The following is a 13394-nucleotide window of genomic DNA, read 5'->3' as shown; positions in this document are numbered from 1 at the left end:
GCTGAGAGCAAACCGGGTGGGACGCCCTATCCCCGGGCTCAGCCTGCGCCCGGACGCGCCTGCCCGGGACCCGCGGCCGGCCCGCCGCCGCCCCCAGCCCGGCTGCTCCCGGGGGAGCCGCTCCGGCCGGGGGCAGCTTTTGGTCTCCTCGCCGGAGCACCCCCCGCCCCGTGGCCTCACCGCTCCCGGGGGATGACGGTGGCCGCTGCCAGGCGACGCCATCAGACTCTCCCGCGGTCCCGGATACTCGTGGGCGCAGGGAAAGTCAGCGCTTCCGTGGCACCCACAGACAAGACCCACGGCGCCAAGCGAGCTCTCCCAGTGCCGAGGAGCAGCCAGGCGGGCAAGGCACGATCCCGCCCGAGAGCGCCGCTTCGCCGGGGCAACGGCCCCGAGCACCACCCCCGCCACCGGGCGGGCTCCCGGGGACTACAGCTCCCGGCATGCCTCTGGGCCGACCGCCCCGCTCACTTTTTTCCCGATAGCCTTTGTGGGGCGGCGCGCATGCTCCATGTGCGGCGGCAGCGGAGTGCGCGGTGGGTGGCGGCTCCGGTGGCGGGGCCGCGGCTCCGGTGTTGGTGCCGGCCTCAGGTAGGGCGGGCACGGCGCGCTGCGGCCGCGCCCCGCGGCGGGCCTTGCCGGGCCAGACTGGGGGGAGGAAGGAGTGGGTCCGGTGTAGCTGCTGCCCGCGGTTGTTTCGGTCCGCCGGCTGTGCCTGCCGTGCCCCGTCGGTGAGCCCCCCGCTCCTGCCGGGCGGCGGCGCGGCCTCGCCCGCTGATTGCGGCGCTTGAGCGGCGAACGGGATCGCGCCCTGGCTCTGCCGCCTCCGCCGCCCAGGCTGCCCTTGCCTTGCCTTGCCTTGCCTTGCCTTGCCTTGCCTGCCTCGCCCCAGCGCTGCGGGCAGCGTGCTGGTTCCTGCCCGGACGGCGGGAGGGCTGCGGGGCTGCCCGGGTACGGGTGCGCTTTGGGGTGGACAGGGAACAGTGGGGGCCAGAGGGCGCGGGGAAGGCACACCTATAAATTACTTGAATCCTTTGGGTACTACTAGCCAGCAAGTCTGAGTTTTGGTAGAGGCCTGATAGCTGATAAAGTTTTGGCTCCAGTGTTTTAGTTAAAGGGGTATGAAGACATCTTTTCAAATAAAAAAAAGAAAACTAGTAACCATTTCAGGCATGTTTATCTCTTTGTATTTGTTTGTTCAACAGCTGTGGAGAGCTGAAGTGGATTTGCTTTGTTTTGTTTTTAATGGTAAGAGAAAGGCGATTATAACGTTATGTTTGTACTTTTGTCCTTTTTTGGATTAATAACTCTTTTCAATGTTTTTGCTATCTCTTGATCAGTATATCTTTGATATTTAGTAGGAGACTGACAAGATACAAGATGCCTTGCACTCCTTATAGTTATGCAGTTTGTATAGTTATGCAGTCACAGCACAACTCCAAAGACTTCTATATCTCAGCCAGGGGTTGGTTAATTATAGTTCCATATTGGGTGCAAAAAGCAAGCTGTGTAGTTAGGGAAGGGAAAGAGACTGGGTTATATTTAATGAATGGGTAATGTTACTAAAAATGAAGTTAATTATGGTTAGGTGTAAAACAATGAAAAACAATGATTTATTAGTAGCATGGACTTTTTTAGGTGTAGGAAGTGACACAGAAAATAATGGCACCTTAGCCACAAACTAAGCCTTCAGGAAATAAATCCTTCTGTGGCAGAGAAATTAATCCATTGATGCTGGAATGCTTCTGTTTCGGAGGCTTTTTTTTAATCATCTTCATCATATTAACCAGCTGTTAATGCCAGTATAGCTATTTAATGTGCTTTATTTAATACGCATCTGCATTTTTGAGTGTTCTGTTGCAGAATCAGCTGAGAACACGTTTCTACATTTACTGTTAGTGAAACCATATCTGGGTTGTTGTAATTGTGTAGTGCAGCTACTAAAGACCATTGGTGCAGAAATAAAAAGTATTTGGATTTGAGGTGGGCATTGAAACTCCAAAAGTGAAAAAAGAGTAAAAGCAATTGAAGTATTAACCCCACACAAAATGAGAAAACATTTAAAATACAGCGTGGCTTGGACCAAGTAAATTAGTATGTTTTGCATCACCTCACATGATGAACTTTGTGTAAGTGAATCTTCTTTTAGTGGGAATAGATACTTACAGTTCTGGAGCCAAGGAATCACTTCAGCTCCATGGTGAACAGTTTGACCTACTCTGATAGAAGAGTTAGGCATACATGTTAAATCACAGCTTTGATAACAGTGTGCCCTTGCAAAGACTTAATAGAAAAACTGCACCATGAAAAGCCTAATGGAATGTTATTTAAAGTACATAAGAAATCTTATACAGACCCAGCATACTAAGTAAGGACAGAGTAGCAGAGTCTAAAGGCTGTGTTTTCAGCTTATACCTCACATGTAGCTTTTGTTCATTTATTCTTTGGAGTAAACAAGCATACAGTTTGTGCTGTTGCATTTCTGGAACAGTGAGAGTGGTGATAAGTGTTATTTTAGAGACACTATTTTTGCATCAGTGAGGCCACAAAAGATGTTTTATGTAGTTGCTCTAAATAGGATGGGCATTATTTTGCTACTGTTTAAATGTAGCAAAAACCCCCTAAAGGCTTGACATTGAAATGTGAGATTCTGTTACTGATTTAAGTTTCTAAGTTACAAAGTACAAGCTAGACCTGTGTGGTTTGTATTTCAACTGGTGTGTACTAGTTGCAATATATCCACTCAGAACAAATTGAAGCTAAACCACCAGCTAAACCAGTAGCTTCTTACCCATTTTAAATTGTGTTTCATTTTGGTCCTTGTTTGTATCAGAGTAACCTAAAATATCCGGAGTGTTAGTCCAGCTGCCTGGTTGCCCGCAAGTTCTTTCCCCGTGGGAGATCTTTCCTCTGGCCTGCAACACAAGTTCTGACTTTGTATCAGAACTGCCAGTGCTCTTCTAGTTAATCCTTCAGAACCATGTGAAGAGATGTCTGCAGGCCTTCCTGAGCAGTGAAGAGTATTTCTTAGTAGTCCCATGCCTCTTTATCTGGTAGCAAAAACCTTGCAGAAGGTTTTCACAATAAAATTTTTCTTGTTATATTTTTCCTGGTTTAGGATTTCAGCAAGATGAAAGGGAAATTCAGGCATGTTTTGTATTATTTCTCCTCTCATCTTCCCAAATACTTCTTGCTTTCTAGATCAGATTCAAGCCAAATCATTTAAATTTCAGCTGTGCAACTAAGTTTTTTCCTATTGGAGTTGTACCTTGGAGTGGCATGAGTAGATAAAGTTTAAGGCTTTGTTGGAAAGGCAAAATAGAAACAAAATTATGATCTCTCTCTGTCAGTAAACATTTGTAATAATCAGCACAAAATGTTCACTTTGACTCAGAATAAAAATAAACAAAGGTTAGCAAGTAGGCAGTACAAATTAGGACATTAGCAGAGCCTCAAAAGATTAATTAAAAATGCTATTTTGAAGTGACTGTGCTATTGGTTTGTATATATCTGCTGATATTCATCAGTTCAGCTACCAGCTCTTAGATGAACTAGTTGCTTACTTGTTTAAAAATAAAAATAACCCTAGGAGTGATTTTAACAGCTTTTCACTTTATTCCACCTTTGATAATCTGAAGGTTTCTGTGTGAACTGTAAGTGATGCTCTAAACAGTTCAGAACCTTCAGTGATTAATAAAGTTTGTGTCTCTAGTATTGCCTGATTATTTTTTAGTAAATTGGCATGACACATTTCAATGCCTTTCAATCCATGCAAGTGCCATTACTCAGTAGAAGAAAACAATTTAAATGTATGTTTAAGTTTCTAAAGTTTGATAGTCAGATGTGTCTAACAGACAAATCATAGTTGTTCCTGCAAGGGTCTTTTAATGTAAGGTAGCAGATAGCTAATGATGGAATGCTAAATAACTTTTGCATGTTTTGGGGATTGCAGCTGTGTTCTTGCCAAGATAGACACTTGCCATTTTTTTCTAAATTGATGGACAGAAAATGGCTTCTGCACTCCCAAATTTCCCAACTGAGGATACTCTTAGAACATCGTTATGCATTTTTTATTTACGACAGAGGTTTTCTTATGCAGACTACTTCATCTTGCAACATGTGGTGTGCTAAACCGTCCATAGTGTCATGGATTTAGTAGCAATCATTGAAAAATGTGTCTTCTTACCTTCTAAAGGTGCTTTGGCTCTTTTGGTGGCTGTTACTTGGTTTTTTGTCAGTGCATTTTTTCAGTTTTGTGAAACTTTCTTACATGTGACTCTTGCCTGTTATTCTTGAAGACTGGATGAACTAATAGAGTGATCTCAAGAAGCTGGAACAGGATAACTGTACTTTATGAGCCAAATGGGCTTGAGAGTTCTGGAGTTCTGGTTCTCTTCTGTCCTTTCCATTTAGTGTCTCTGTACAAATGTGAAAACGGTGCTGTGCAAAGTGCAGATTTCTGTGCCAAACAGCCTAAGAGATTTAGTCCAATGATAAGCTGTTTTGCACAGACTGGGTATTCTTTTTTTTATAGTTGGCTCTGATGACTACTGTGCATTTTCTGACTCTTAAGGTTTACTTTGCTGTTCATTGTTTTCAGCTGTATATTCTTCATGACACGGTCAGATATTGTTGTAAATTAAAGCATCCAACAGAAGTCTTTGTAATAAAGTATGCAAAGTACATGTCTGTCCTGATTTCATCCAGTCAAATGGTAGCTCTGTGGCTGTGCACTAAACCACAAGCTGGCAGTCATACAGCCCAAGGGCTGCTTAAGGTATCTCAGGGGCAGTCTTAGTAGCTGTGAAAGTAGCAGGGAGGTGAGATGAAAAAATAACCTGAGAGTTGGTCAGTCTGTTTGCAAGTTTAGGACTGGGCAGTGATGTGGTTCTCCCTTGCAGCAAGTCTGTTTTAGCAAAGAAGTTGTTAGGCAGCATTTTGCAGGTGTTTATCAAATACATCCATCATTGGAAGTGAAGTACTGGCCCTTGCAAGACCATACTTGGCTTGATCAACATGTCAGTTGGTTAGAAGGAGAATATATCCACTCACATGAGCAGCCCAGTCATATCAAGGCTCCAGCAGCCTCTTGCATGTCTGTGATTTGCAAGGTTCTCAGTCTAATATACTCCTTACATGGATTCTTTCTTTCCAACATCAAACTGATAATAGATTAGTTGGCGTGAAAGTTATTTTGGTTGCCAAGAAGCAGTTGCTGTTTTCCACTGAGTTTAAGGGCAGGCATACTTTTGCCTGGCTTACCAAGTACGGGTGATCTTTTATAAACCTCTGGTTTAGTTTTGCATTCTCAGCATGTTGATGATCATTGCAGGTTTGGAGCTTGGAGTGTGAGGGTGGACCCAGCTACAGTAGCAGACAGGAAGTAGTAGTTCTGATTGCAAGACTTGCTCAAAATCTGCATTGTTATGCTAACATAAAGGACTGCAATTTTATTTATGCTTTAGGTCAGCAAGAACATTAAAAGTACTCTGTAATCAGACCAGTTGGAAAAAAGTAATTTTCCTAACTCTGTGTATCTTTACAGTACATTTCAGGAAAATAAGACCTTAGAATGCCAGAATGCAAGTCAGAAGGAGTAAAGTACCTGTACTGCAGTTTTGTGCAATCTACAGGTTTTATGTGACCTTACATTTCCCATTTTTCTCTTTGTGCTTAGCCTGGAAGCAGAGTGCTTGAATATGAGGGCTTTACCAGATTCCCATTATGCCTCTCAGTTTTCAAGACCTAGTGCTTTAGCACACAACTAAAATTTGAGAGGGGTATGGTGTGATGCTTTAGAGGTTACTAAGTTTGATACAGTTCAAGCAGTATGTTGGGTGACTTGCTGCTAAAACCAGAACAGTGCATTTTGTTGCATATATTCATTGCCTACAGTAAATTTAGTAAACCTGTTCAGGATTATCTGGAGTGTCTGTGACTCAAATACTTGCCTTGAAAGACCAAGGTATAGCCATCTATTTGCATGTAGTTGTAATTGTACCTGTGATTGAAATGTGCAAAGGTGAATTGCAATAAAAGCTTTCCGTGTTAAATGTGGATATTTTCTGGAGTTGTCTGATGGTGGGCTAGCCACTAAAACATGATTTTTGGATTTATCTAATATCTGAATTTATTTATGCTTAAGAGTTCACTTTCATTCAAATGAAAACAGTATTTTCCCTACAGCTGTCATGTAGGTAAGTGGAGCTCTGTCAGGGAGCAGCATGGTCAATAACGGTGTAGTGTGGAGTTCTGGGTGGAAGGAATGCTAGAAATTCAGAGCAAAAAGAAAGGCTTGTGGAAGCATCAGAATCACCTGGGATTAAGGGATAGGTATAGTAGATGTTTTGACATACTTTTTCACATGTGGAAAAGTGAAAACCTACTAAAAGTTGAAAGAGCTAATAATTAAGGCTGGTTAAGCTTTTCATTTTGATAAGATGCAGTACTTAGGAATCAATTTTGGTTTTTTGCTAGTTGGGTAACAGTAGCTGTTTCTGAATAAGTGTTGTTAAAGAATTAGAAGTCACCAAAACCCTACTCACCTAACAAAACCTTTTCTTAAAGGTTGAATTTAAATAAATCTTACAGTTGGTTCTATGTGGTAATATTACTATGTCACAGTATTTAAAATAACAAAGGCTAGTATGTTGGAAAATCCTGACATGTTTATTGTAGGTCCTTTTCAGATATCACTGCTTTTCAGTAGGATTAGTGAACTTCAAGAAGTAGGAAGTGGACTCTTTAGAAGCTGTTGCAAAAAAGGAATTTCAAATTCTGGCAGGGTAGAAGCATATGTTTCATATCCACCTTTGAAGGGGGATCTAAAAAAGTAATGAGTTAAAGTTCAAAAGTGTATTCCTGTAGCATGCTTTGTTTTCTTTTTTTAATAAGATTTCTCTGTCTGCCAAGAGGATCACAGACATGTTCAGTTGTAAACTTATCTTAGTGTTTTAAAGTAATCAGATCAAGCCCATGGTAGGGGGATTGGAACTAGATGGTCTTTAAGGTCCCTTCCAACCCAAACCATTGTGTGATTCTATGAAAAAGGTGTCGCAACATCCTTCAACATTATGGTGTTTTTTTTATTTGTTTTTGTTAATTACAAAGGTGGTGGCAGCTTTAAAAAAAAAGGCTTTCTTTGTTGAAGTGACATCAATGGCCAGTGCTCCAAGTACTAAAAAACACCAAATGGTTTGGTTTGATTTCTTTGAAATTATATATGTCCTGGTTTTCAGTTTAGCTGCACCTGCATCTTGTTGTATGTGTATTCCTTCCTGTAGCTACTGTTCCTTTTCCACTAGTTGTGGTGGTGAGTGATTGTGAGCTCTCAGGTCCACCCTCCAAACTACAAACAAGATCACCTATCTAGATCTTTGTGGCCTGTATTAAGAGTTCAAGAGGGGAAGTATTAAGAGTTCAAGTGTGGAGTATTAAGAGTTCTAGAAGCATTTGGACAACACTCTCAGGCCCATTGTGTGATTCTTGGGATTGTCCTCTGCAGGGCCAGAAGTTGGACTCAGTGATCCTTGTGAGTCCTTTCCAGCTCAGCATGTTTTATGATAAATCTGAACACAATTTTTTAAAATCCCAGTGGACCAGAGAAAAAAAAAATCACCAGAATTTCAGTGTTTAGGCCAATAAAGCAGACTGTAGCTTTCAAATAGCTCATCAGCTTTGATGTGTGAACTGTGATAAACATAAGGCTGCAGTCATTATGTATTCATGGATCCACATTATCTGGCTAATATTAGCTGCTCTGTGTCCTTACAGATGCTCCCCCTCTACAGTTTGGGGGGAAAATACTCTTGTTCAGTCATGTCCATTTTCTCAAAATGAAGTCAGTGTTCAACTGTCTTTTCAGTATCCTCAGTCCCAGCAGTTGGCAGTGGTCTGTGCAGATTCACTAATGGTCAAAAGAAATACCTTTGACCTGTAGTTACCTTCTTACTCTTCCGAGGCAGAACAGTATTTTCGAACAACCCAATACACAGTAATTTCACCTTTTGATCAGCTCACCCATAGAATATTATGTAAATAATCATAAAACTGCTGATTAATAATTTCTAGGGCTTAGGAAGTTAAGCAAGATGAGAGAAAATAATACAAGATAAAGTTAATTTTGGTTTTTTGCGTACTATTTTTTTAGACAGTAGTCTCATGAACAGTCCATGACATCAGAGCAACTGGCAGAGTTGAGGAAAAAAATGACCTTTTCATGAACTTCTACAAAGAATGCTAATGAGCCTAGTGTGACCTTCAATGGTAAGTTTAAAATTATTAATGTCCTTTACCTGCCCTTGAACCCCTGTATTTATGAAATTCTACAAGTTTCCAGTTTGTTCATCAGAACGTTCGAAGTTTCTTTAGTTTTAATTGATTTTGAAATATTTTGAGAAACACCTTTAAATCTAAACCCCATAAATAATTGACACAGTATCTGCCTTGTTGCTAACTAAGAATTTGTATATGTTAAATTACTCAGGATTCCAGAGAACTTATTTTTCATAGTTTATCAGTTTACACCACTCTCTTGAACTGCAATAGCTGTCTGCAAAAGCTACATCATAATTTATGATCAATGCTTTTTTTTTCTTTGCCCGCAAGTAAAACATGAAAAGTAGCATTGTATCTACCTTTTGTAAGGCTTTTTAAGGGTAAGATATTTTAATGAGAGTATTTACTTTAAAAACTGAACCATGTTACATGTGTGACTTGAGGAAAAACTTTTCTATCTTACTGATTTATAGGTATGGAGTGTCATTAACTTCTAAAGTGTTTGATGTCTTAATTTGACTTTTTAAATCAAGTTTAGTAAGTAAAACTACTCAAGTTTTCTACGTATATTTCAGTTCCTGTCCATGAAACCTCCTTGAGAAGATGGCTGACGTAAGCCTGAAGGAAGCTGCACTAATAGTTGGTGTGGTGGCAGCCTGCTACTGGAACAGTCTCTTTTGTGGGTTTGTTTTTGATGATGTTTCAGCAATTTTGGACAATAAAGATTTGCATCCTTCTACTCCATTAAGAAATCTGTTTCAGAATGACTTCTGGGGCACTCCAATGTCTGAGGTAGGTGGTTTGTGAAACACTTTGAAACATTTAGGAAATTGAAAAAAACCTTGCAGAGTGTTTTTACACTTCTTTTCCCTAGTGTGGTTTTAACAGAATAGCTTGGATTTGATGGAATTTGGTGCTGTTAGTGTTTTGTACAATAATATCAGGAGCACGTGTAGTTTATATTCTTTCCCTTTGTTCAATAAAAGATCTGGTAAGAAGATGAAGTTGTACTGACAGCATACAGCTGCATGATATTTCCTATGTAATTGCAATATCAAAATTGAACAACTCTGACCAATTTCTTTTCTCTTTTCAAATTAGATATTGCCATGCAAGGGCATTTATTTCTGAATGCAACCTGGAAGGAAAAATAACACTTAAACAACAAAGCTTGGAATTAGGATATTGATTCCTTTAAATTTATTTAAGTATATATATATATAGATATGAATTCAGAGTTTCTGATTTGTTATCATATAGAGTGGCTGTGTATTATCTGGAAAGCTGCATTGGCATTGAAGCTTTTGATAAACATTGTTAAATGGCAATAGCTAAAGGATTTTGATACAATTTTAAAAGTCACACATGGTGTTGTTGCTGAGCAAATGAATAAAAATTCTGTCCTATTCATGCATTCTCTGCTTATCAAGGCATTCCACTTTATAATCTTTTCTTATGTTCATAACCTACAGGGTCAGTTCCTTGTGACATACTATTTGCTAGCTCTGCAAATAGACTCTGATACATAACTTTCATATAACCCTGTAACCAAAGCTTCCGGATGCCATTCAGTTCTGTATTCATTGAGGGTTAAATAGGTTCCTAAATTCCCCCAATGAAGTTTCAAGTAGTATGTTTTTACATGTTTTTACTGAAAAAAAAATCCTTAACCATGCCCAGAGGAAAAAAGTTTGTGGTTTTTTTTTGTTTGTTTTTTTGGGGGTTTTTTTTGTTTTGTTTTTTTTTTTTCCATGGGGCTACTGATTTTCCAGTCTTTGTTTTGAAGGTAGATGCCTGACAGTGGAAGGAGATTCAGGTATGGATAGGTGTTTAGGGAGGTATTTTGGAGTGAAAGTCATTTTGTAAGTTAGTGGTGACTGATGGTTTTATTTGTTTTCTTTCAGGAGAGGAGTCATAAATCTTATCGTCCCCTTACAGTTCTAACATTTCGCTTAAACTACTTGTTCAGCGAGTTAAATGCGGTTTCTTACCACTTTCTAAATCTGGTCTTTCATGTGGTGGTTTGCATAGTCTTCCTCAAGGTCTGTAAGCTCTTCCTGGACAACAGGAGCAGTGTAGTTGCATCCTTGCTCTTTGCAGTGCACCCAATACATACTGAAGCGGTAGGTACAGCTGTGATGTGCTTAATTTGTTTGAACTGTGTTAATTAAACTTAAATTTCATGGTGTTTGTATCTGCTTGTATATATATAACTTCAGAAAGTATGATTTTATTTGTACTTAATTTTTCCTTTGCAGTGAGTGGTAGAAGTGACAAATTTCCATGCTCAAGAGTTGTTTTATATTACATGCAACTACTGGAAAATAATTAAAGAAACATGAATTTAGTTAATAAATAATTTAGGCCTCTGCTATTCACGTTGGCTTTTATGACTTCAGTTTACGTAGACATTTGTGTTCTGTGGTGATTCATACAGTATCCTATTTTGCAAATACTATGAATGCCTCTTAATGCATTTCCAGAATCCCTTGTGGCTAATCACCATGCCTATTGTGTCTGCTTTCTTTTATGTCAATTGTCTCAGTGGGATTTTCTCTAGGATTGTTGTTCCTATGCTATAGCCAGCTTTGGCCCAATTCTGTTTAAACCTTCCATTTTTTTAACATACAGCATGCCAGTAAGAAGAAATACATTTCTCTCCTCTCTTCTTTTGATTCTGAAGGAATTCTTTGCTGCTATTTAAAAAAAAAAAAACAAAAAGCTTTGTTTGTACAAGTTTTCTGATTATGTACTTTTTAATGGCCAACCAGGCTTGCAGTGTTGTGGAGGAAATCAAGTCTTGTGATCACCATTCATTAGATTTCTTTCTGCCAGAAAATCTGATAAAGCAGATTTCTGGCATTTTCTGCTGTTATTTCTGCTCCCGTTCAATTTGCTTTCCTGGATTTCAGTACACAGGTATTGCAAAGCTCTGTCTCTTTCTTTTTTTAAAATAGTATTAGCTTATTTTCAGAAAACTGAAAATGTTTGAATCTTTTGCTGCTTTGAAGATTATACCACTTTATTGAGTGGAAGGAGTTTTTTTGGGTGGCGAAGAGGGGAACAGAGTCTTTTGATTTTAATAAAATGAGAGGGCTTTATGTTCTAATTTTTTGGTCCTGATTTTTTGGGTAAAGAGTTTGCATCTATCTCTTATTCACTAGTAGTACAGATCCCTTTAAGCAATAATTAAGAAACCTACATCATTGCATTTTGAGCAAATTTTACAGGAATTGAGTTGATAAAGTTGGCTGTTATTTAAACTTCTAGCAAGGATGTATTAGTAGCTAATGGAATATTTAAAATGAGGAAGTTCAGCACCTAAAAATTCCTGCTTGCTCCAAAGCACAAACCCCTTTAAAAACTTGGATAAAATATGAGTTTAAAAAATTAAAATTCTTTATTTAATTTGGTTTTCTGGTTCTTTGAAAAAACATGCTTTAAATTGCCAAATTTGGCTTTACCTCTTTGTAGTAAATGTGACAGGATCTTTGCAGCAGCGCTAGCAAGTTTCCAGTGACTTAGGTTAGTGGCTCACAGGTTAGATCAGGCAGTGAAATTTTATCACTTCAATTCCAAATTTCAGTGATTCTTTATTATGATTGAACTTTCAGATTCCGCCCAAAATAGCAAGTAGCAGAGATGCTTTTAGTACTGTGCCATCAGAGTTAGTAAGAAGTACCGTGCAAATCCTACAGCCCGTTGTGTAACAGAAGCTGATTGTGTAAGGCAGAGCGTGTGGAAGGCCTGGTGTGGGCCACGGGAGGGCACTGCAACACAAGGATCGCTACAACCTTGTGCTGGCCTGGAAACACCAACCAAACTGCAATTCTAGTTAAATCCCCCTGCTGGAGTACCCCGGTACTCCGTGAAGAGTTAGTTAGATAAGGGCTTGCTTTCTTCTTACCCACACCTCTTTCAGTGTGTAAAAAGAACAAATGGAAGTTTCCTTACACAGAAAAGAGGAAGTAATAATGAGATGTATGTTAGGACTAGGATTTTTGGATTTTTATATCATTTATAATTATAATTGAAAGGTATCTGGTCTTAATTCCTTTAAATTAATCTCTTCGGTATTAATCACCTGTACAGGAGTTTGAAGCAGCAGATACAATACATAAATATTTCAACCCTTTGCCTATCTTAAGATAAACAGTTTTTTCCTGGAAAAGTTATCAAAGCAGAAAAAGTAGAAGATCATTTTCTGCTTGAGTTAAGAATTAGAAGCTAGGCTCTTGCAGTGATATCTGTTTTTCTGAGGAAGACGTTTTTAGGAAATGAGTTGAATAACAGCATCATAGATTCATCTGTCCTTATCTTTACAATTCCAGTTCAGTCTTGCTAACTGCTTTGCTACTGTTCTGGCCAGAAGTATGTAAACCACCTTTATAACTACAGGATGTCAACTAACTTTGTGAGTGCTGGAATTTTCTCTCATAAGTCACGTTTGTATCCAGAAATAGAACCTCTCTTTTGTTGGCAGTCAACTGTGGAGGCACACCAACATGCTTTATTAATGCTCTCTTTCAACTGATCTACAGATAAAGTTCTCTTTAATGTCTTAATGCTAGACAATTTTGGATTCCAGACCAGGAATCTTTGAAACATCTTAAGATATTTTTGGAAACAAATACTTAGATGCTCTTCAAAATATTAACACAAACTGTAGTGTCTTACCAATGGTGAAACATGCTCTCTCTGTGCGTGATTCAGTGAATCCTTTGGTAAACATACTGTAGTCCCAAGAGAAATACTAGAGTATGATTTCAGATTCAGATTAGAATGCTTTTCTTTACACTGTGACCTTGGATACTGAGTTACTTTCTCATTTTATGCTGTGCTGGATCAATCATGCTTGACCAAGAATGTACTAGCAATAAAACTTTCTAGCTGGGTCCAGATGGAAAAAAGTCAGTTTTCAGCATTGTCATAGTTAAATCATGAGCTATGCAGTGTCCTTAGCTAAATATGACCATCTACCTCAGGACAGCATGCTGGTTTTCAGCCATGTTACTTGTAAAAATTTGGAAGCAGTCAGAGGCACTACAGAAGAGGTCAAGTGAGGAAGAATGGTGGTCCTAGAAGGTACTGTAGGCAGCACAGTGGCTACTGCAATA

The 13394-nt window shown here is 39.5% G+C and overlaps 2 protein-coding genes across 5 annotated transcripts in view; one reads left to right on the top strand and one right to left on the bottom strand.

The window, feature by feature from the left end:
* The window catches only part of CEP290 (centrosomal protein 290), a 47519-nt gene extending 47090 nt beyond the window's left edge, over positions 1–429 (bottom strand). For 2 of the 3 annotated variants that reach the window (XM_077178766.1, XM_077178768.1), the window contains exon 1: positions 181–428. The gene's annotated coding sequence lies outside the window, so the exon portion shown is untranslated. Of the gene's footprint in view, positions 1–180 lie in introns of all 3 variants that reach the window. The other variant, XM_077178769.1, reaches the window with a different exon arrangement.
* A 17-nt stretch (positions 430–446) lies between these two features.
* TMTC3 (transmembrane O-mannosyltransferase targeting cadherins 3) overlaps positions 447–13394 on the top strand; it is a 29106-nt gene continuing 16158 nt past the window's right edge. Inside the window, exons 1-5 of one of the 2 annotated variants that reach the window (XM_054631173.2) lie at positions 447–591; positions 1206–1248; positions 8150–8265; positions 8853–9069; positions 10182–10400. In XM_054631173.2, coding sequence (XP_054487148.2) covers positions 8881–9069; positions 10182–10400 — 408 coding nt within the window. In that variant the 5' untranslated portion in view covers positions 447–591; positions 1206–1248; positions 8150–8265; positions 8853–8880. The remainder of the gene's footprint in view (positions 592–1205; positions 1249–8149; positions 8266–8852; positions 9070–10181; positions 10401–13394) is intronic. The other variant, XM_054631176.2, reaches the window with a different exon arrangement.

The sequence above is a fragment of the Agelaius phoeniceus genome, chromosome 5, assembly GCF_051311805.1.
Source record: "Agelaius phoeniceus isolate bAgePho1 chromosome 5, bAgePho1.hap1, whole genome shotgun sequence".
NCBI lineage: Eukaryota > Metazoa > Chordata > Aves > Passeriformes > Icteridae > Agelaius > Agelaius phoeniceus.
Note: the sequence above shows the minus strand (reverse complement) of the source record. Positions and strands in the feature narration are given on the sequence as shown.